This window comes from Vombatus ursinus, unplaced genomic scaffold (genome assembly GCF_900497805.2).
Source record: "Vombatus ursinus unplaced genomic scaffold, bare-nosed wombat genome assembly UNPS02014817.1, whole genome shotgun sequence".
In the NCBI taxonomy this organism is placed as follows: Eukaryota; Metazoa; Chordata; class Mammalia; order Diprotodontia; family Vombatidae; genus Vombatus; species Vombatus ursinus.
This window is the reverse complement of record NW_020954595.1, coordinates 12,452,053-12,475,811: the sequence shown is the minus strand read 5'-3', so window position 1 is coordinate 12,475,811 and position 23,759 is coordinate 12,452,053. Positions and strand designations below refer to the sequence as shown.

The 23,759-nt window shown below is 47.1% G+C and overlaps 1 protein-coding gene across 1 annotated transcript in view; it reads right to left on the bottom strand.

Moving 5' to 3' along the window:
* Positions 1-16,375: 16,375 nt before the first annotated feature.
* The window catches only part of GHRHR (growth hormone releasing hormone receptor), a 21,196-nt gene continuing 13,812 nt past the window's right edge, over positions 16,376-23,759 (bottom strand). Inside the window, exons 9-13 of the mRNA XM_027835917.1 lie at positions 23,028-23,097; positions 22,642-22,733; positions 19,026-19,155; positions 17,879-17,920; positions 16,376-16,504 (exon numbers count right to left, since the gene is read on the bottom strand). Of these exons, the coding sequence (XP_027691718.1) occupies positions 16,376-16,504; positions 17,879-17,920; positions 19,026-19,155; positions 22,642-22,733; positions 23,028-23,097 (463 nt within the window). The remainder of the gene's footprint in view (positions 16,505-17,878; positions 17,921-19,025; positions 19,156-22,641; positions 22,734-23,027; positions 23,098-23,759) is intronic.

Genomic DNA, 23,759 nt, shown 5'->3' with positions numbered 1-23,759 from the left:
TCCCTTCTCTCTCTCTCTTTTTCTGTCTCTCCCTCCTTCTCTCCTTCCTTCTCTTTCCCTCTCTCTCTTCCCCTACTTCCCTCCTTCTTTCTGTCTCTATCTTTGCCTCTCTCTGTCTGTCTTCTTTCTCCTCACTACCCTCCCCCTCTCTTTCCCTTCTGTCTACAAAGAGTTTTGTTGATGTTACTTTTTATATAACTGTACTCAACATGTTTGCTGTTTCTTTTGAATTCTTCCTTCTTTGTTATGCATGATTTTATCTTTCTACATTTATCTATATTTCTATCCCTCACATTCGCCCTTTTTTAATAGGGCAGTAATATTCCATTGCATTGACATACTCCAATTTGTTCAGCCATTCCCTAATCACTGGAAATAAAGGTTGTCTTCACTTTTTCTACTATTGGAGCAGTGATTCTGCTTGTGGAAAGAGGTCTTTTTTTCTTGGTAATTATGTCCTTAGGGTGTCATCCTCATCTTAGAGATATGCAGTCAAAGAATATGGCTAGTTTTATAGCTCTGTTTCCTTATTGCTAGATTAGCCTTCCCAAAGCATCAATTTAGAATTCCACCAAAAATACAATTCTATGCCTGTTTCCCTGCAGCATAACAATATTGAATTCTGCAGCTTTGAGTCATTTGACTGATTTGACATGAGGTTTGCTTAGGTCACTTATCTACTGTTATGTCAATTTGAGTATTTTGCATTTGGGGTAGACATTCTATCTCTTTAAGCTCTTATGTTTACTAGCCTTTGGCTATTCATAGCTGATTCTAAAACTTCCTTTTCTTTTCATTCATTGTGAGCTCATTGCACCACAACACTGTCTTCTAGTATTTTCGCTCTCAAACCATGTTAGCTACAAAACAGAATCATGAAATTACAGGAGCGGACAGGATCTCGGACTCCGTTAGTTCCAACAAGCCTCAATCTTTCTCTCTGCAAACTCCACACCTTCTGTTTTCACCCTCGGGGGCCAAGCAGAACAAATCTCATCCTTCTTCCACAAGGTTCAGGGTCTTGGTGCAGTTCTGAGGTGCCCCCTCAGTCTTCAATTCCCCAAGAGAAACATCCCCAGGTCCTATTTTTGATGTAGCATGATCTGTAGACCTTCACCATCTTGGTCAAATTTCCTAGAGGCTTGCCAGCTTGACTGTCTTTCCTAAACTGTGGTGCCCCTAAATTGAACACAATATATCCCAAATTTCTAAACAGACCCAAGTACTGTGGGATGGTTTCTAATCCTGAACATAGACTCTCTTGATGCAGACTAAGAAGGCATTAGTTTTTTTTGGCTGCTATATCACTCTATTGACTCATATGGAGCATATAATCCATCCAAACACACAAGCATTTACAGAATCATAGAATCACAGCATGGAAAGGGAGGTACAGTTATCCCATCCACATCATGACTTTCCCCATCACAGTTTTGACATATCATAAGTTGGCATAAAAAATTAAATGGGAATTTTTGGAGAGTTTTGCAGAAGATGCAGATAACACGCAAAGGCCAGCAGACAACACAGAGTTTAGAAACTCAGAAATGCATGCATGCATATATATATATATATGTATATATATATATATATACACACACATACATAGAGAGAATTGTATAATATCAACATATTTTATCTATTAATACTATAAACACTCCATAAAATAAAAAGGAAAAAATTCAAATTTCTTCTCTGGTACAAAGGGAAGGCTAAAAAAATTTACTCTGATTTCCCAAATCATGGTGGGGGGCACTACACCCCTAACCCCCATGATGTGGCAGGGATAACTGTACTCTAGTCTAGTATGTCATTTTAAGATGAATTTTTACTTACTTTCATCCCTCCTATCTCAGACATGAAATTGATTTTTTGAACCCAAATGTAAGACTTTACATTTATTCCTATTACATTTATTCACCAAGCACTTGGCAAGTATCTGAAATGTGCCAGCTGCTGTGTTCTGTGATGTGGATAGAAAGAAAAAAATGTGACAGTCTCTGTCTTCAAAGAGCTTACACTCTGTTAGGAGGAAAACATGTACACGTAGAAATAAATAGAAAACAAATTCAAGGTCAATTCAAGGTAATTTGGGGAAGGGCATCAGGAAGGCCTTCTGATTAAAGGAAGTGGTCTTTGAGCTGAGCATTACAAGAAGTGGGGTGGGATACTTTGGGGTGGAAGTGGGAAGGCGTAGAGGCACTAAGAAGAGAGCCAGAAAGCTGGATACAGCACAGGGATCTAGTTCGTCTGGACTGCAGAGGGAGTAAAGCAGAGGAACATGTATATGCTTTGAAAGTTAGACTGCAGCCAGGTTGTGAAAGGCTTTAAATGACAAAAAGCAGAGTTGTATTTTCTCTTGAGTCAGTAGGGAGCTACTGATGCTTTTTGAGTAGAAGAATAACATGATTAGATGTGCACTTTAGGAAAATCACTTTGGCATCAGTGTAGAACATAGATTGGAGAGCAGAGTTGCTTGACGCAGGGAGATCAATTTTTTTTAATTTGACATTTAATTTCCCCCAGCTGTATGTAAAAACAATTCTTAATGTTCATTTTTAAAATTTGAGTTCCAAATTTTCTCCCCACATTGAGAAACCAAAAAATTTGATATAGTTTATACATGTGTAGTCATACAAAACATATTTCCATGTTAGTCATGTTGTGAAAGAAAACACAGATTAAAAAACACACCAGAAAAATAAAGTAAAGACAAAGTAAGCTTTGATCTGCATTCAGACTCCATCGGTTCTTTATCTGGAAATAGAGAGCATTTATCGTAAATGCTTCAGAACTGTCTTAGATCATATTGCTGAGGATTGCTAAGTCATTCACAGTTGATGTCATATAATATCGCTGTGACTTTGTACAATATTCTCCTGGTTTTGCCCATGTCATTTTGTATCAGTTCATGTAGGTCTTTCCAGGTTTTTCTGAAAGTATCCTGCTCATTATTCCTTATAGCACAATAACATTCCATCACAATCATATACCACACCTTGTTCAACCCAATTGAGGACATCCCCTCAATTTCCAGTTCTTTGCCACCACAAAAAGAACTGCAATAAATATTTTTTGTGCAGATAGGTCCTTTTCCATTTTGTTTTCTCTCTTGGTCAAAGGGTATGCATGGTTTTATAGCCCTATGGACATAGTTCCACATTGGTCTACAGAATGATTGAATCAGTATGCAACTTTGCCAACAGTGCATTAGTGTTTCAATTATCCCACATCCTCTCCAACATTTGCCATTTTCAGTCATATTAGCCAATCTTATAGATGTGGGATGGTAGCTCAGCATTGTTTTAATTTGTATTTCTCTAATCAATAGTGATTTAGAGCATTTTTCATATGACTATAGATAGCTTTGATTACTTGTCTGAAATCTGCCTGTTCATATCTTTTCACCATTTATCAATTGAAGAATGCCTTTTATTTCCACAAATTTGACTCAGTTCTCTATATATTTGAGAAATGAGGTCTTTATCAGAGAAACTTTGTGTGAATTTTTTTCACAGTTATAATTACTATGTATTTCCCTCTATCCTATTCTCTCTCTCTCTTTCTCTCTCCTCCCTCCCTCCCTCCCTCTTTGTCTCTCTCTCTTTTGTCTTCTGTCCATTCTCATAAGTGTTTTGCTTCTGACTTTTACCTACCCCAATCTGCCTTCCCTTTTATCAACTCCCCCCGCCCATCCCTTTCTCCTCCTACTTTTCTGTAGGGTTAGACAGATTTCTATAATCAACTGAGTGTGTATGATGTTTACTCTTTGAGCCAATTCCAATGAGAATGAGGTTCATGCACTCCCCCTCCACACCACCCCCATCTTCCCCTGCACTGTAAAAGCTCTTTTGCACTTCTTTTATGTCAGATAATTTACCCCATTCAGTTCTTTTCTTCACTGAATTTTTGTTCCTCTTTTTCCATGTGGCCAATTCTGCTTTCCAAAGCATTCATCTCTCTATTGGATTTTTGTGCCTCTTTTGACATTTGGCCTGTTTTGTTTTTTAGGGTGTTATTTTCTTCAGTACTTTTTGTGCCTTTTTTTTTAACCAAGCTGATGACTCTTTTTTTCATTATTTTCTTGCACCACTCTTGTTCCTCTTCCTAATTTTTCCTCAACCTCTCTTATTTGATTTTTAAAATCCTTCTTGAGCTCTTCCAGGATCAATTTACATTTGCCTTTGGGAGTTGGGGGGGTGTCGTTGATATGGCAGTTTTTTCTTTATTGTCTTCTTCTGAATTTGTGTTTTGGTCTTCCTTGTCATCAAAGTAACTTTCTATGGTCAGATTTTTTTTGTTGTTGTTGTTTGCTCATTTTCCAGCCTATTCCTAGACTTTTAACTTGATGTTAAAGTTGGGCTCTGCTCTTGGGATGGGAAGGGCACTGTCCCAAACTTCAGGACTTTTTGTACAGCTGTTTTTAGAGATAATTCTGGTGACCTGTAAGGTTTTGGTTCTTCCAAAGTAGTATGATCTAGGGAGAGGTGTGTTTACTCCTCTCCAGTCCTATGCTCTGTCCTGTGAGTGACCACAAGTACTCTTTCTGCCCTGGAACTATGATCAGGGTTCCAGCACACCACTGATCACAAGCTCTGGTGTGCTAATATTCCTCCTCCCCCCAGGACTTTCATCTAGGACTACAACCCAAATCCAAGTATGGGCAAAGCAACAGAGTCCTGCCTCAGTGCTAGCAAAGGGACCCCTATAATTTCCTTTTGACCAGTTGTTTGACACCTCCTTACCATCTGTGTGCTGAGAAGTCCAGAAACCACCACTGCCACCACTGATTTGGTCATCCACAAGGCCCACTACTGGTTTACTGGGGCTCACCTTGTGCTGGACTGTGCTCCACTCTCAATACAACAAACCTTTCCTACTCACCTTCTAAGTTGTCTTGGGCTGGAAGACTGTTTCACCCTGTCCTTTTGTGGGTTCTGTTGTTTTGAGGCATTATTGAAAGTTATTTAGAGGAGTATGGGGGAGAGCTCAGGGAAGTCCCTGCCTTTTCTCCTCCATCCTGACTCTACACCACCCCCCGCCACACACCAAAGAGACCAGTTTTAAAGGCTGCGATAGCTCAAGTGAGAGGTGATAAGGGTCTGAACTAGAGCACTGGCCTCATGAGTGGAGAGAAGTGGATGGATATGAGAGATGTATAAATAGGATTAAATAGATCGGCAGCTGGTTTGCTGTGGGGAACAAGAAAGGGGGCATAGAGATGAGGGATGGTGAAGAGTCTCGTGATTCCAAGGTTGCAAACCAGAGTAAGTGGAACAGTGGTAGTGCCTTTAACAAAACAGGAATATTAAGAAGAGGAGTGGGTTTGGGAGAAAAAATAGTGAGTTCTGTTTTAGACATGTTGAGTTTGAGATGCCTGTGGAACATCCAGGTGAAATGTCCAATAGGCTGTTGGTGTTTTGAGACTGGAGCTCTGTAGAGATAGATGGGCTAAATATATAGATCTGTGAGTCATTTGCATGGAGATGATACTTTAACCTATAGGAGCTGATTATATATTATGTGATAATATAATAAAGAAGACTGAGAAGGAGCAAATATCAGAATAATCCAGAGAGAGCAATGTCATGAAAACCCGGACAGCGGAGAGTATCTGAGAGAAGGTGTGAGTCAACAACATTAATCCTGAAGGGAGATAAAGAAGGATGAGCACTGAGAATAGGCTATCAGATTTAGCAATTAAGAAATCATTAGTAACCTTGGAGACAGACGATTCAGCTGAATGTTGAAGTTGGAAACCAGACTGTGAAAGATTGAAAGTGAATGTTGTTATCGCTGCTGTAGTTGAGTCATTTCAGTTGTATCTGTTTTTTTGTTGTTTTTGTTTTTGTTTTTGGCTAGGCAATGGAGTTAAGTGACTTGCCCAGGGTCACACAGCTAGTAAGCATAAAGTATCTGAGGCTGGATTTGAACTCAGGTCCTCCTGACTCCAGGACCAGTGCTCTATCCACTGTGCCACCTAGCTGCCTCTGTATCTGACCTTTTATGACCTCATTTAAGGTTTTTCTTGGCAGAGATGCTGGAGCAGTTTGCCGTTTCCTTCTCCAGCTCATTTTATAAATGAAGAACTGAGGTAAACAAGGTTAAGTGACTTGCCCAGGGTCACACAGCTACTAAATGTCTGAGGCCAGATTTGAACTCAGGAAGATTCAGGCCTGACACCATACTTAATGGACCACCTAGCTGCCAAAAAGTGAATGCTAGGTGAAAAAGTGGAGGCTGTAGGTATGGACATTTTTTTTTTACAGTAAGACTGTGAAAGGAGGGAGAGATGTAGCAGTGTAGTTTGAGGGGATGGTAGGATCATAGGAAGTGTTTTTGCTACCAAAACACACTATACATTTGCACAAATTCAATTACAAAGTTCTCCTTAAATTAAAAAAAAAAAGCTAAATAGGTGCAGAAATATTCGGTCCTCATGGCTGGGCCATGTAATGTAATAAAAGTGACAATGCTGCCCAAGTTAATTTACAGTTTTAATTCTATCCCAATAAATAATATCATCATTCCTTTGGAAAAATCAAAGATAAGGAGGTAGGGACAAAAGGGGAGCTGCTCTTTCAGACCTCAAACTATATTCTAAAGCAGCAATTATCAGAACCATCTGGTATTGGCTAAAAAACAGAAAGCAGATGAAACAACAGAGAAACAAGGGGGCTGAATGATACAGGGTTCAATAAACTGGGAAACACAAAATTAGTTAGAAAAGAGCTCCTTCTTCCCTAAACACTGCTGGGAAAACTGGAAAGTGGTCTGGCAGAAATTAGGCTTAGAGCCACACTTTATATCTTATTCCACAATACATTTTAAATGAATACGGGGCCTTAATATTAAAGATCATATAAAAAATTAGAAAAGAAATAGATCTTATGCCTCTGACAGCTATGGGTAAGAGACATATTTTTTAAATGAGCATTTTGTTCTTTTTTTTTTAATTTTTAGGCAATTGGGGTTAAGTGACTTGCCCAGGGTCACACAGCTAATAACTGTTAAGGGTTTGGTCTGAGGTCGGGTTTGAACTCAGGTCCTCCTGACTTCAGGGCCGGTGCTGTATCCACTGCGCCACCTAGTTGCCCCTGGGAGACATATTTTTTAAGTAAACAAGAGATTGAGCAAATGACAGAAGATAAAGTAGACAACTTGGATTATGTGAAACTGAAAAGCTTCTGCATAGACAAAATTAATCCACATAGGATAAGATAGAAAGTGGCAGAATGGGGAAAAAGAAACTTTGTATCAAATTTCTCTGATCAAGGTTTGTTATCCAAGACATATAAATGACCTATATCTGCATCTTTCTATACATACATACATGTGTGTGTATGTATGCATGTGTGTATAACCAAAAACGATCCCAACAGATGAGTGGTCAGAGGATATGAATAAACAGTTCTTAAATGAATGATGACAAACTATGAACAATCATGTGAGAGAATGCTCCAAATCACCCAAAATGAGAGAAATGAAAATCAGAACCACTTTCAGGCATTAGCTCACACCCTGCAAGTTGTCAAATGTGACAGAGGATAGGGACAGTCACGTTGGATGGGGTTGTGGAAAGGTAGGCTCACTAGTACATTGTTGGTGGAGCTGAGAATCAGCCCAACCATTTTGGAAAGGAATTTGGAATTAGGCAAACAAAGTGACTAAAAGGTCCATATTCTTTGAACCAGAGATTTCTTTGCTGGGCTTATACCCCAAGTAAGCCAGTGATAAGAAGCAAGTCCCCATGTACATCAAAATACTTATAACAGCACTTTTTGTGCTAGCAAGAGTTGGAAACAAAGTAGATGCCCATCAGTTAGGGAATGTTTAAACAAATTATGGTGCATAAAGGTAATGAATATTTCTGTGCTGTAAAAAATTATTAATATGATGAATACCAAGAAGCGTGGAAAGATCTATATGAATTGTTGCAGAGGGAATAGACAGATACAGACAGGCAAACAGGCAGACGTGGGCAGGCAGGCAAACAGACACAGGCAGACAGATGCAGGCAGGCAGACACAGGCAGGCAGACGCAGGCAAACAGACACAGGCAGACAGACAGACAGACAGGCAGACACAGGCAGACAGATGCAGGCAGGCAGACACAGGCAGGCAGGCAGAGCCAAGAAAACATTGTATGCAATGACCGCAACAATATAAATGGAAAAAATTTTTCACAAGAAATAAAAAATAAATATTACAAAATGATAAAGAACAAGTATGGTTCAAGAGAGCTGTGAGGTGACACTGACTCTTGGCACACATTTTTAGACTTTTTCAATGTATTGATCAGTTATACTTATTCTCCTCTCTTCCTTTTTTTTTCTTTTTTGTCTTTAAAATTGTATTTGTCATGACTGAGAGGGGAAATGAAGATACTGGGATATGTTGATAAAAATGACATCAGTAAAAACTTATGGAAAAATTTTGAAACACTCTGCAAAAATAGAAATAAAGACAGGCCTAAAAAATTAAAGAGACATTCATCGCTTATGATTGGGCAATTTCAATATAATAAAAATAATACAATTTTTTAAAAAAGAAAGATAATGAGTTGTCTTTGGGATATATTGTTTATATATGGGACATGCACTGAGCTCAGGGGAGAGACTAGGGGTAGATTTATAGATATGTGAGTTATCCCCATAGGGACCATATTTAAGTCTATAAGAGATGATGTCACAGAGGACGATAGAGAGACACAGAAAGATACAGAGACAGAGAGACAGAAACAGAGAGAGACAGAGGAGAGAAAGGAGGAGAGAAGAAAGGAGAGGCAAAGAGGACCCAGGACAGAGCCTTGGGTTACACCTGCATTTAAGGGATGGGAGATATATATATATATATATATATATATATATCTATGTAGTGATAGTCCAGCAAAAGACACTTAGAGGGGCAGCGACGTGGTGCAATGAATAGAGTGCTGGACCTAGAGTCAGGAAGACCTGAGTTCAAATCCATCCTCAGACACCAATTATGTGATCCTGGGCAAGTCATTTAACCCTGTTTGCCTCAGTTTCCTTATCTGTAAAATGAGCTGGAGAAGGAAATTGCAAACCACTCCACTATCTTTGCCAAGAAAATCCTAAATGGGGTCACAAAGAGTTGGACACAAGTGAAGAAATGACAGAACAACATAGGAGACTTAGAAGTAGAGGTCAGGGGGGAGCTGGGTGGTGCAGTGGATAGAGCACCGGCCCTGGATTCGGAAGAACCTGAGTTCAAATCCGGCCTCAGACACATAACACTTACTAGCTGTGTGACCCTGGGCAAGTCACTTAACCCCCATTGCCCAACCAAAAACAAAAAAAAAGTAGAGGTCAGATATGTAGGAGGAAAATCACAAGAGAGCCGTGTCCTGAAAACACAGAGAGTAGTTAGTGTGTAAGGAAGAGAGAGTAGTCAACAGTGTCAAACACAGGATGTAGGATGAGAAAGATTAGCGCTGAGGAAAGGCCATTTTCTATTTGGCATGTAGAAGATCAGTCACTTCAATTTCAGCTCCTGATAAAGTGAAGAGAGAGTTCACAAGGCATTGAGAAGTGAGAGTAGAGAAAGTAAAGACCATGGAAGCTGATGGCTTTTTCTAGGATTTTAATTGTGAAAAGGAGAAGAGATAGATATATAACAATCTCTCATAGTGAGGTTCTAGTGGTCTGCTAAAACTCGCAGATCTTTTTTCAGAAAAACAGGCAGACGCAGACAGGCAGAGAGACAGAGAACAGATACAGGCAGGCAGAAAGACAGACAGAGACAGTCAGTGAAGGGGAGAGAGAGAGAGAGAGAGAGAGAGAGAGAGAGAGAGAGAGAGAGCACTGATAAAGTGTTCATTAAGCACTTACTATGTGCCAGAGTGTGCTAAGTGCTAGGGATACAAATAAAAGCCAATTAGACAGTTTCTGCCCTCCAGAGATTACATTATAATGGGGAATTATAACACACAAATGGGAAAGGAGAGCGGGGGCGGGGGGGGGGGGCAGGAGAGTATTCACTGGAGGCAAAGCAGATGTCAGTGAAAAGTCCAGAGAGAGTGAAGTGAGCATGGATGGAGCCCATTCTAGATGGGGTCTGGTCAGATGAGAAGAGTGGGCACCTAGGGGAGAGATTTCTCCCAGGTGGGAAGGTGGAATATGGAAAGTTTCCCTCTTGGGAAAAGGAAAAGAAGAAATCTAGCCATGCTTCTCTCTACTTTTAAGAGTAAAGTTTTTTTTTTTTTTTATTGCAAGAGTAAGACTTTGGGGCAGGGGGATGGGGGAGGGTCTGGCCATGTGCTTTCATTGGTTTAGGGTTAAGAAGCAAACTCCCTTTACTGAGGCTGATTAAAATCTGTTCTACAGCCTCAGAACTGCCCAGGGTCACACAACTCATTTGTGATGGAAGTTGGACCTGAACCCAAGTTTCAATGACTCAGACACCGGCTCTTTCTCCAGCACGTGCCACCAAACAGGGAGTGGGAGCTAATTCACTGGATGACAGGGTCAGGACCTAGAAAAGATCTCGAAAGACAAATGTAATACTGAATCTTATACGATGAAATTCACCAAGCTTGGCCCCAATCTTCCCACTCTTTGCAGAGGTGGGGAACTATGTGTGTGGAACACGGAATAGAATTCAGGTTTGTTTACACCATATTTAGTTTTTCAGAACTTTTTCTCTTTCTTTTTCTGCCATCTTTATTATAAGGAATGATGGGGGACAGGGGATGGGGGAGCAGTACAAGGAGAAAAGAGGCACGCGATGCAGGCCCTGCTCCTACCTTCTGCAGATGGTTAAAGTTTCATCATGAGCATTTATAGCTTAGAAATCTGAAATCGGCAAACACGACAAACTGGGCTTGATTTACTGTTCTGTTGATTGCCCAGACTTAACAAAATGATGGAGAAAATGTTAATAGCTCAGACTAAATTTTAAAGTGTGTCCTATGCACATCCCTGAGTGCAAATGATACAGAAACAACAGACATGGGTGAAAAGATCAAGAGAGAGAAGTGGAAAGTCTTCTATTTGGGTCCAGAAGAGTCCACTGCTTCACACAAGCCAACATGTGACTCAGTGGCTAAAACTCTTATGCTTCTCGGGCTGCTTTGTGTCATGTGAACACTGAGTGTGCCATGGATGTCTTCATCTGAGTCAGAGCATCGCCTGGCCAGCCACAGGTTCCTGGGGCACCCCTGGAGCCCTCCTGCCAACTGACATTGAACTTCGTGACTCTTCGGGTCTGGCCATCTAACCACTTTCAAATCCACCCGGCTGTGTTTGCATGGAGGTCAACCTCCACCTATCACAGGAGAGCAATGCAGGGAGCTTGTTCAAACTGCCTACAACATTCTCTGATGTACTACTTGGAGAGAGACAGAGAGAGACAGAGACAGAGACAGAAAACAGAGACAGAGAAACAGAGACAGAGACACAGAGACAGAGAGGAGAAGGAGGAGGTGAAGAAAAAGGAGAAGAAGAAAGAGGAGGGGGAGGAGGAGGAGAAGAAGGAGGAGAAGAAGAAGAAGAACAAGAAGAAGAAGAGGAAGAAGAAGAGAGAAAGGAAGGAAAGAAGGGAGGGAGAGAGAAAGGAAGGAAGAAAGAACATGAAATCAAATTGAGTTATGACTTGTTTTTGATGGGAAAAGGCTGGTGTTTTGAGCATATCTTCCTTTGGTAGACTTTCACCAACTATCTCCTTATTGATCTGTCCTAGATTTTGCCCGGCAGTGGAAGGCAGACTCCCTGAGCCCAGCTTGCAGGCTGTTTGGGCCGCTTCGAGGGCTTTAGCCAATGCCCTCTCACAGTTCTGCCCTCAGGTTCCTTTCTGCTTTTTGATCACCACTCTCCCTTCCCTTCCAGCTCAGGCCCAGCTGTATCTTCGAGTAATTGAACGAGGCCAATGATACAAGAGGCTTTTTCTCACCCCTGAGTTTCTTCGAGGAAGATTTCAGAGAGAAATCCACAGATTCTGTGAAGCCCTTTGAGTCCAGCTTTCTCATCCCTCCAGGATGCTTGAGGCTCCAGCAGCAGATTCTGGAATCCAAGCTCACAGTCTTAAAGGGCGTCTAGTTGATGCCAGGGCTTCAGTCCTTGCCTTGTTATTGAGCTCCTGGCAGATCACTCTGACCAGCTCATCCTCTTCCTTCTGGGGGCTCGAAGGGTTCTGTCTGAAGTTTGCTGCTGAAGTGCACTGAGTTAATGGGATCCTCATGATCTGCCTATTGGCATTTGATGCATTCTTTTTGTTTTCAGGGTCCTTGTTTGGACAGTCACGGGAATTTTTAAAAATGTGGGGATCCGACTCTCTTCTTTGGTGGATGGATTCTCTTTGCAATGAATGGAGTGTGGAAGACCTGAGTTAGAGTACTTCAGATACCTACTGCCTGTGGGACCCTGGGCAACCATTTTGGGCTTCAGTTTCTTCATCTGTAAGATGAGTTCATTGCAATATAAAGACAATTCTCAAGGTCTCTCTTAAGAACTTTGGAATGGATTGTGTGATGTGGGAGATAGTAGCACAGGACTGGCCAGCATGGCGTGCCCTCATCAGAGAAGGTGCTGTGCTCAGAGTGAGCAAAGCAGAGTTGAAGTAGCTCAAAAGAAACGCGAGCTGCCCAAATTTAGAGAACCCATCCCAAATGTTCATGTGCACTATTTGTGTCTGACCTGCGGTAGAGCATTCCAAGCTTGTATTGGGCTGATCAACCACAGTCAGACTCACTGTAACTTGACTCTAGTATAGTGAGGTCATTTTGGTCCTCCAGAACGAAGGACAACAGCCACGTTGTATTCCGTGGTTTCTGAAGTCCCTTTCAGCTCTGGACCTGGGATTGTGGAATCCCTGATTCTGAGATTCTCCCTCCTGGTCTTTCCTCACAGATGGTCATTTCCCCCCTACTTTGCTTCCAAAGAATGTTTAGTCATTTGCTGAATTAGTTCATTTGACTTTCCATTTTTTTTCCTCAGGGGTTTTGCCCCATGGTCTCCTCTAGAAATGTCCCAGACAGGTCAGTTTTCTCTTCAATTGGACTTGTGATTTTGGGGTGTAAGTTTGATTTTCAAGGCTCTCTCTTGGGATTTCTTGGATTGCTCCCAATATAGTCTTTTGAGACAGTATCTGTGTGAACTTTCTGTTTTGTTTCCATCATATTGGAGTAGTGGATAGAGGGCTCCACTTGGGAGCCTGCTGGCATCGTGTAACTCACCCTAACCTCGACAGGAGAGTTCATTTCACCTCTAGTGCCCGTTACCTCACAGGGTTGCTTCTTGGCCCAAATGAGATAATGACTGGAAAGCATTTTGCAATGCTTTCCCTAGAACCCAATGCCAACTATTTAACCACACTTAAGAATTATCAGAACATCAGAGCTTGCCTCCAGCTTGCCCAGGACATTTTTCTGAAATCTACATGTCTTTGTAAACATTCTAGCATTTTTAAAAAACCTGTTGGCTGTGGGTGGTTGTTGCTGTATTTCTGTTTTTCAGTTTGAGAAGAACTTGTAATCACTAATTCCGCTGTCTTTCCAGGCATCCAGGGGGTAAGCAGCCCTCTCCTGAGAAGGTAAACCAGTCATTGGAGGTTCTCAGTGGACCCGTGCTCTAAAACAGGGGTGGAGAACCTGTGGCCATGAGGCCACATGTGGCATTCTAGGTCCTTGGGTATGACCTTTTGACTGAGTCCAAATTTTACAGAACAATTTAGAACAAGGGAATTTATTCTGTGGAGTTTTGATTCAGTCAAAGGACTGCACTTGAGGACCCAGAGGGCCACAAGTGGCTTTGAGGCTGTGGGTTCCCCACCTCTGGTGTAGAACAATTCCTTACAAGATCCCTTCACCTACTGGCACCTGTCCTATAAGAGACTCACCTTTACCACCAGCAGCAGTGGCTTGGGACCGTTCCATTCTCACTGTGAATAACCCGGGTACCTCAGATGCCTTTGAGAATCCTGGGAAAATCTCAGGGCATACCCCAAGACTATTGAGACAGACTCTTTACTTGTGTGAACCCAAAAAAGCCCCACAAACCCTGATTTATCACAGAGTCAGCTCTAACAGACAAATGAAACCAGGGTGCATGTGTCCATGGTTTAATTTCTTTCAAGGTGGCTTGACATGCATTGCATGGGAGTTCGGTCCAAAACTGGGCCCCCCAGAACTAGCTCAATTTGGGGTTTTGGGGGTACAGCCTTATATGCCCTTCAAAGAGTAGGTGTTCCCAAGGGATGCCAATAAACTCTGGGAGGGAACCATATTAAAATGAGGGTCTTTCAGTATGTGACCCAGGTCACTCAATCCTGGTCAAAGAGACCTCAATTTCCATCTTGACAATAGGGAGGAATCACCATTCTCCCAGACCCCAGGCAACATAATGAGCACAAACAGACCCGTTTAGATTACATCTCAATGTCCTTCTGGAGAAGGACTGAACTTAGAAAGAAAGGGGGATGGGGAAGCTTTGAATTTCCAAGATAATGATTACTAAGAAAAATCATTTTCTGTTCTTACAAGTGTCCAAAAATAAAAAATAAAGTCTGATTGAAAGAAGGGGAAAATACAACCGAAATCTTTGAATGAGGGACTGTCTACCAAATTATTGTGAGGAATTGATCAGGGCTCCTGATCTCCAACCCCAGTTTCTCTTTCTAGAATAAAGGACAAACTTAGCCTGACGTTGGAATCCCTCCTTAGTATGGCTCCACTTACCTTCTTAGACTTATTTCCTATTACTTTCTCCTTCCCACTCTCCATTATAACCAAGCCGCCCTGCTAGCGGATTCTTCTTTCTACCTCCCATCTCTCTCCTCCAAGCCTCTGCACAAGGGATCCTGCCGTGTGCTCCCTCTCACCACCACTTCATAAAACCCCTAATTACTGGCTCCCAGCTGAGACCTGTAAGGATCCCCACTCTGGGCTAGACTCTCCCCCTCTTATGTTACTTTGTATTGACTCTGTATGTTACTTTGTATCAATTCCATACGTTACTTTGTATTGACTCATTCATCATCCCCTGGTAGAATGTAATCTTCTTGAGGACAGACCCTACTTTGCCCATCATCTTCTCCTCAGACATACTGCGGTCTTTTGACTGAGCTGCACTGAATCTAAAGGTCTCCTACTTCTCTCCACGTCATTCGCTAGCTCCTCAGCTCCCCTCGGTTCCCTGTAGTGGGTCCCTCTGCTGCAGCCCCCCCAAGGAGCCAGCCTGCCTGCCCCGGCCATTCTGGCAGCTTCTGGTTTTAGGGGTATCACTCTCTGAAGCTCATCCTCGGCGCCAGCAGGTGTCTCCACGCATTGCTCTCTGTCGTCCCCAGCGGTGAGTCCTGGAACTGCTCCTGGGGAAGTTAAGACCGACCCTTTCTCCCCCACAACAGAGAGCCTGCCAGGATGACGGAGCACGAATAGGTGATGGAGACAGTCTCTACAACCATGCAATCAGGGATCCATGGAGAGAGTTTAATTTTAACTTAAATGTTTATTAAGTGTCTCCTCTGAGCTAGGCATTGGGGATACAAAAGTAAAAGCCAAGGAATTCCTGCCCTCGGGATGCTTACACTTTATTGGGAGGAGGGTAGAGAGGAAGAAGGAAACAGCACCTAGTCATCTCAAAAGGGGAGCTAATCAGCAGGGGTGGGGCTCAGGAAAGGCCTCAAGGAGGGCTGGAGGGAGAGCCTGTGGAGGAGGGGGATGGGGAAAAGCTGGCGGACCAGTGGGACTGGCGTGGACAAGGCATGAAGGGAGGTCAGTCGAGGGAGGTGGAAGGTGGACGGCAGATTATTGCCGTGATGATTGACGTGACCCCTGTGTACGCCCCCTCCCCCACCTCGGCCTGACTCTGGGCTGGGCTGCTACCCTGCCCTCAGGGAGCTCACTGTCTGCCCAAAGGTTCCAGCTCCACATCGCATCGCAGGACAACTTTCAGGCCACAGCTCTCCTCCTGGTTCCTGCGAGGCAGTGTGAGACTAGGAGCTGGCTTAGGGACCATGCCCAGGGCCTGGGGCCTGGAAGTTCAGAGGAGGGAGGGATCTGCCCAGCCTAAAGTCATTCAGGCAGGCTTCCCGGTGGAGGAGGCGCAAGCTGGCCAGGAAAGTTGGAGAGAAGGAAAGAGAATTGACTTTGGGTCCCACAGCTCTCTTGAACTGTTCTGGGGGGGGGTGTTGTCCTTCCCACCCCCAGGAGGTGCCTTCCAACTCTACCCTCCTCCTCCGGGCTCTTCAACTTTATCTGAGCACAGGACTGGGCTTGTGGGAGGGGGGTAGAGAAGGGAAGCGGGAAAGGATGGGGTATGAGGAAGGACGTGTTGAAGTGGGTGGTAGAGCCCCTCCTGAGGCTGGTTTGATGAAGCTGGGTCTGGTCGGCTGGGGGCTCCCATCTCATCAGGCAGATCTAGCACCTGGATGTTGGCACCCTCAGACCCGAGCTATAGGCCGGCCTCCACCTGGCCTGCCTCGGCCTCCCCGTCAGCCACACGCCGTGGTCATGGCTGTGCCACCTCCTTCTCAGCTCAGCTCGGACCTCGAGGAGACCAGAAGGGGACAGTGTCAGGCTCCCAGTCGTTGGCAGGGACTGCCCTCTCGGGAAAGTGGACTCCGGAGAAGCTCTAGGCAAGAGAGCCAGGGCCCAGTTCTGACACCCCGAGTCGGGCGCCCGTGCTCCCTGGGCTGTCGGCAGACTCTCTCCCTCCCGCAGTTCCCTCCCCGTCCGTGTTTTTCTCAGGGTCTCCCTCAGTGACTCCGGCCCACACTCAGGTTCTCTCTTAAGTGGACCCTCAGTCTGGCTCTCTCCCAGGGTCATCTCCCAGGACCCCGAGGGCCTTCCAGACCCTCTTCCCAGCCCTCCCCATCAGAGCCAGCCGGCCTGGGCCAGAGGGAGCTGAGGTCAGGGGCTAGCAGGTGCCTATTAGACAGTGGCCTGTCTGGCCACCAGAGGGCGGCCTCCTCTCAGGAAATGGGCTTTCCTTTGGTCTACCTGGAGTCACCCCTTTCCTTTTTCTCTCCCGTTCTGCTTTTCTTCTTTCTCATTCCATCTCTCCCTTTTTCCATCCATCCCTTCTCTGACATCATATCTTCTTGACCTCTCCCTACCCCCTCAGAATTTGTATTCAGAGGGCCTGGGTTCGAATCTCAGCTGTGCCTTTTACCAGGCCCTTCACCAGCCTGGACCTTTGGTGCCTTCTCTATAAAATGAGGAAGTGAGACTCTAAGACCTCTGAGATTCCTTCCAGCTGCCTTAGAGGCAGTGGCCTGGAGTTAGGAAGACCTGAGTTCAAATCCACCCTCAGACACTTTTTAGCTGTGTGGCCCTGGACAAGTCACTACTTGATCTCTGTTTGCCTCAGTTTCCTCAACTGTAAAATGGGATGATGATAGCGCCTATCTCCCAGAGCAAATGTGGGGATCAAATGAGATAATGACTGTGAAGTGTTAGCACAGCACCTGGTACACAGTAGGCACTTAATAAATGCTCGCTCCTTCTGGCTCTAAGTCTGGGAGCCCCTGGACAGGATGGAGCTCCTGGCCTCTTTCTTCCAAGTGTTTCTGCCCTGCCCCCCAAACGCCTGGCTGGACAAAGGCTACCCACTTGCTGACATTCATCCCTCTTCCCCACCCGGGCCCTAAACAAAGCATCTTCAGGGAGACCCAAGGGACCAAACCCACATTCTGCTCCACTGTGGACTTCATCCAAGAGCATGGCCATGTACCTTCTAATGGCACAGGACCTCGCTGGCCACCTTTCTGGGCTCCCTGGAGAGCTAGAGGGAGGTGATAGCCCCAGAGGGCAGGGTGGGCTGGACCCAGACTAGGGAGATGGGAGGGGGTGGGAAGTGGGGGTGCCCAGTGGGGGTGCCCACGGGGGTGCCCAGGGATTGCCAGGGCGGCACAGCCTCACCTCTTGGTTAAGAAAGCAGTAAAGGAGAGCTACGATGAAGCCCTGCAAGAATGAGAAAGACATCTGGCGGTAACTCTTTAGCCTTGGCATTCAAGGCCCTTCACGTCTGGCCCCACACCACCCCCTCATGGTAGCTCTTTAGCCTTGACATTCAAGGCCCTTCACGTCTGGCCCCAGACCCTTTTCCTGATTTCCTGCTCTGGCCCCAACTGTGCCCTGTCTCCTGCCCTGACTGCTCTCTGCTCTGCCTCACCAAATCCTCAAGGCCCAGTCTGTCACTCCAGAGGGAAATGATCTGCCCTCCTTCTCCCCTCCCCACTCTCCTTGGCCTTGTCTTCTGAACCTTGAGTGGGCTAACAGTCCTCAGAGCCAGCAGAGGCCTCAGAGGTCTCTTGTCTAGCCCACACTTGATCAGAGACCCTTGCAACACCATCTGAGACAAGTGCTCATTCAGCCTCTGTTTGGAGACCTCCTGGAACGGGGCACTCACCACATCCCCAGGCAACCTTCTGCTGGCCTCTGAGGAGCTCACTGCCTTGTTGGGCAGATGTGGCTTCCACATCAGAGAGCCCTCTGATTCACTTTCCTAACAGTGGCAAGGGATGATCGGTTGATCTAGATCGATAACTAAGGCAGGGTAGATGGGACTTTGCCCCAGGGTACTGAAATGTAGAGTGCTGTCAGCACTTGAACTTTTGCAATGTCAGAATAAGTAAGCTTAGTTCCTGAGCAGAACAATTAGCCCAAGTAGGAAGCTACCAGAGAGGGAGCTCCCCGTCCTGGGCGCATCCCTCCCTCCACAAACTGCCCTGGGCATCCACAGGGCTACTTATGGCCTTATTTGGTTCCCATGGTGACCAGATGCACACTCTATCAATGATTGGGGGTGACAAGGTCAGAGCGTATGTCAGGTCAGTCTTACAGCATTATGGCACGGTCAATAGACTGTGGGTGGTGGTCTCCTCACTGACTTTGGCCTCACCAGCTTCTACACTAACCACTGTGCAGCCAGCTTTGACACTGCTCCATCTCAGCAGGCCCGGTTTAACAGCCTGAGCCCGTGGACCACTGGAGGCCCTGTACCCATGGGCAGTAAGGGCACCCCGGCCCCTCCCGGGGCGGGTGATGGAAGACATCGGCCCCTCACCTGGAAAGAGCCAAAGCCCAGCTCAAGGCAGAGGCGGGGGCCCATGCCAGCGCTGTCTGGAAGGAAATTGAAGACGATGTAGTGAGTTCCAAACAGTGGGATAAGAAGCAAAGTTGACTTGGAGAGTCGCCTGGAAGAGAGAAAAGGGGATGGGGAGAGTCTCCTAAGAGAGGTGTTGCCCAGAGAGGTAAGCGTGGGCTCAGCTGGTGCTTCCTTGCAGATCTCAGATGCCCAGCACAGCAGAGAGAGCCAGCCTCTGGGCCAGGAAGACCCGGGTTCGGGTCCTGCCTCGGACACACCCTGGCTCTGTGATGCTGGAGGAGGGCTGTGGTCATGGGGCTGGGGAAGCCAGGCCAGGCTTGCAGGGGAGTCTGGGTTGGCTGAGCTAAGGGAGGGCATTCAGACTGAGAAATCCTGCCATGGAGCTCCGGCTAGAAGCCACGTGGGGTGAGGTGGAGAGCATGTGCTGGGGTCAGGGAGGATACCAAGCCAGATGTGAGGGAAGGCAGGTCAAGACCCCCTGCCAGCTGCCCCCACCCCACTCCCATCATCTCTCCTCCAGCCATTTGGCATATGTCAGACATTCCAGAGTCAAATCACGGAGGGTCAGAGCTGGAAGGGATCCGAGAGGTCATCGGGAGTAGAGGGGGAAACTAAGGCACAAGGTGGGAAAGGGACTGGCAGGTCACTCAGAAAGAGGGTGGCAGGAGTAGTGCCCAGGGCTCCTGATGCCCAGTCCCACAACATGCAAAGGTGCCCCAAGGGACTGAGCTGGAAGGAGGAGCCCTAGGTACCCTGCCACCGACTCCAGGCACTGTCTCCAGCATGGGCACTCATAGAACCACGGCCTCTGAGGGCGAAGCCCTCTCAGGAGCCACCCTTCCACACACTATCCCCTCTGGGACAAGGAAAGGGGGTCTGCTCCTTTTGGAGACAGCTGTCATTGGTGGAGCTGACATCCAGCCCAAACTGACCTTCCAGCCTGGCCCCCCATGGCCCCCAGGGCTGATCCCCCTTCAAATATCCGAATACAGCCTCCAGCTCTCCCCCAGGCTTCACTTTCCCAGGCCTTCATGCTCAGACCCTTCGGTGAATCCTCAGACCCTTCCGTGAATCCTTCTCCTCCTGGCTTCCCTCCTCTGACATCCTCCCACTGATCAAGGTCCTTCGGAAACTGTAGGACCCAGAACGGCCCTCAAAGACACCAAGGAGCTCTGCCAAGGACAGCGCCATATTCCTGGAGCAATTGGCCCTCCCAATACAGGCCAAGGTCACAGTAGCTTCTCTGGCCACCACATCCCACGCCTAGCTCAAATTGGGCTTGTAGTACACTCAGACACCCCAATACTTTTTGGACTAATCTTGGTCCAGTTAGGCCGTTCTCCACCTTGTTCTTGCAAAGCTGATTATTTGCAAGCTGCCTTCCCCACAAGTGCAAGACTTTACATTAATCCCTATTGAATTCCATCTTATTAAATTCAGCCCAATGCCCCAATCTCTCGAGGTCTCTTGGGACCCTCCCTCTGGCATCCAGTACATCAGCTAGTCTCGCCCCCCACCCCAGCTTTGGGCCATCCACAAACTGGATTCACCCATATCTAGGACGTTCACAAGGCTCTTAGAGGGGGCAGTGACAAGAAGCGAGGCCTGGAGTCAGGAAGGCCCACATTCAAATCTGCCCTCAGACCTGAACAAGCTGAATGACCCTGAGCAAGTCACTGTACCTCTGCCTGCCTCAGTTTCTTCATTTACCTTCCAGGCTTGTTGGGAGGATAAAATGAGATCATTTTGGTAGAGTGCTTCACAAATCTTAAAGTGGGGTATTATTCTTGGCTTCTCCCAGAATTCTCCTGGCATCAGTCCCCACTAAGGGCCTTGGGGGCTGCCTAGCCCAGCTCTCCTGCTCCTGGACAAGGGCCCCTTCTCAAATGGCCAGAGCTCATCAGGCCTCTGCTCGAAGACCCCCAGGGCAGAGGAGCTCTACCTGCCTGGGCCGCCCACCTCACCTGAGGAATTTGTGTGAGTTTAGGCAAATTCCTTCCTCTCTAATTGGTAGGAAAACTTTCCTTACATCGAGCGGGATGGGGCCCTCTGTAATGTCCACTTCTGACCTCTGGGGCCAAGGAAAACAAGACTCATCTCTCTTCCACATGACGGCCCTTCAAATATTTGCAGCCTTGTGTCATGCTGCCTCCCCCGTGATGGGCAGCCAGCTCTTCTCCAGGCCATATCTCTCCCAGCAAGCTGGCCCTTCTGGTCAGTCGTGGCCCTGCCATCATCTGGAGACCAGCGCGAGGCACAGCAGAGAAGACTGGGCTCCGTGCACATGGCATGAGAACAACCGTGAACCCTGACATCCAACGTGGGTTCGAAAAGCGCTTCCCGAAGTGCTCCCCATCACCTGGTGAAGCAGGTGTTTCGATCCCATTTTGTAGATGTGAAGACTGAGGTTCCAAGAGGATGAGTGACTTGCCCAGTGCCCAGTGCTGGAGACAGATCTCCCCCCCTCCAAGGCCAGTCCCTTTCCAGCCTTGTCCACCAGCTCCAGTGACTCGTCAGCACCTCCTCAAAGCCTGGTGCTCAGACTCTCTCTGATTGTGGCTTATCACGTCCACACTGGTATGCGGAGGTCCCAGGCCATGGCCACTATGCCAGAGTACTTTTCACAGCAGCTGCTTTCAAGCCATACCCACCCATTCTGTAGGTCAGAACCCAGGTCCAGGGCTTTCCTATTCCATCTCATCTTACCCAGGGTCCTGTGCCGGGGAGGGGGAGGCTGGGAGGCTGCCAGCTTTTGCAGCCTCAGAGAAAGGCTCCTGTTACTGCTTCAAATGACCAGGACTCTGACCATCCATCCTTGGCTGAGTCCTCACGACCCAAGAACCCCAGACCTCATTGCTCCCGCCTTACCCTCTTGTGGGATGAGCTCAAACCCTGCTGCCTACCTCCTAGCCTCCAGCCTCCCTGGGAGTGTCCCGGGCCCTGATGTCTCCTCTCATCCATGCCTGGGAATAACCTTCCCCACTGCCTTGACCTTTCCCTAGGTCCCAGAATAATTCCTAGCTCCCACTTTGTAAAGACTAACTCTTTTAGGTTGGCAGGGCAGCTGAAACTATACCCATAAGGCAGCTAGGTGGTGCAGTGGGCAGAGCGCCAGACCTGGAGTTGGGAAGACCTGGGTTCAAATCCAGCCACAGACACAGTCAGTAAGCTGTGTGACCCTGGGCCACTTCCCCTCTACCGGCCTCAGTTTCCCCAACTGTGAAGTGGGGATAATAACAGCACCTCCTTCCCAGGGTTGTTGTGAGGATCCAATGACATCCTATGTGTAAAGCACTCCTCACAGTGCCTGGCACATAGTAGGTGCTGTATAAAAGTCCGCTAGTATTACTTTATCCCCAGTTTGGCAGAGCTCCCCATCTCCTCCAGCCTGTCTCTCTTGAGCTCTCCCCATACAAGACCCTCCTGGAATTCCTTGCCCCTCCCCTTCAGCCCCACTACAGGCCACCCCTTGGTAGCTCAACCCTCCCTCCTGCCTCAGTCCCTCTTGGACTGTACGCTCGAAGCCCTTCCCTTCCCCAGGCCTGCCCCGCTCCCGAGCTCCCCAGCGCCCCACCGGTACTGGGCATGGCTCTGGAAGGTGTTCTGTCCTGGCTCCAACTTCTTGAGCAAGATGCGGACGATGTTGAGGAAGAGCCCGAAGGTGATCTGGTGCCAGAAACAAGACGGGAGGGGTAAGCAAGGCCCCCTGCGCACAGAGAGGAGGGGGGACCCCGCACGTCTCAAGGGGCATCAGGCTGGATGGAAGGGCCTGAATGGGCCTGGGACAGGACAGTAGACTGACCCAGGACAACCGCAGCCCCCCATGGGACAGGGGCTCCAACACACTCATTTTTACAGATGAAGAACCGAGGCTCAGAGTGGGGGATGCTAGCCCCCGGATCCCCTCTGGGGGACCAGTCAGGGGCTGCCACCAGGGAGGTCCAGAGAGGATAGCCTCACCCCGACTGAAAGGACAATGGGCCCTTTGACAATCCACCAATAGGGAGAGCTTTCGTTCATGTCCCAGCACCTGCATGATAGAAAAAAGAGGGGACGCCCGGAGGGGGCCGCCCGGTGCTGGGCGATGCCTCCTGGCACCCCCAGCCCCACCCCATGCACCCTCTGCCCACCTTCAAGCACAGAAGCCCCGCCCATGCCCATGCTGGGTGGGGGTCTTCTCTCAAAATCTTGCTCCTCCCCAGAAGGGCTCGCTCCTCCCAGCTTCACCTCTGGAGGTGTGGCCTTGGGCAAGTCAGGCACCCTCTCGGCCTTGGTTTCCATCTAGACAAGGGACTAGAGGATTCCTGAACTGTGCTATTTCCCTCTAGTGGAACGGAAGCTTCTGGAGGGCAGGGGCTGCTTCATTTCTGTCACTGTTTCCCATCCCAGCTTACAAAGGGCCTGGTACATAGATGGCTTGAGCAAGACTTGTTCAGTCAAAAGGCATTGGAGTGGGGAGCCTCCAGCTTTCCCAGCCTGTGATGGAGAGGGGCTTCTGGCTTCTGGAATGGGTGGGGTCTTCAAAGAGATCTGAGACTGTGTGTATGTGGTGAGAGTGTGAGTATATGTGTGAGTGAGAGAATGTGTGTATGTGTGTATTGTGAGTATGAGTGTATGCGTTTGTGAATGAGTGCATGAGTGTGAATGTGAATGTGTGTGAGTGTATGTATGTGTAAGTGTGAGTGCGTATGT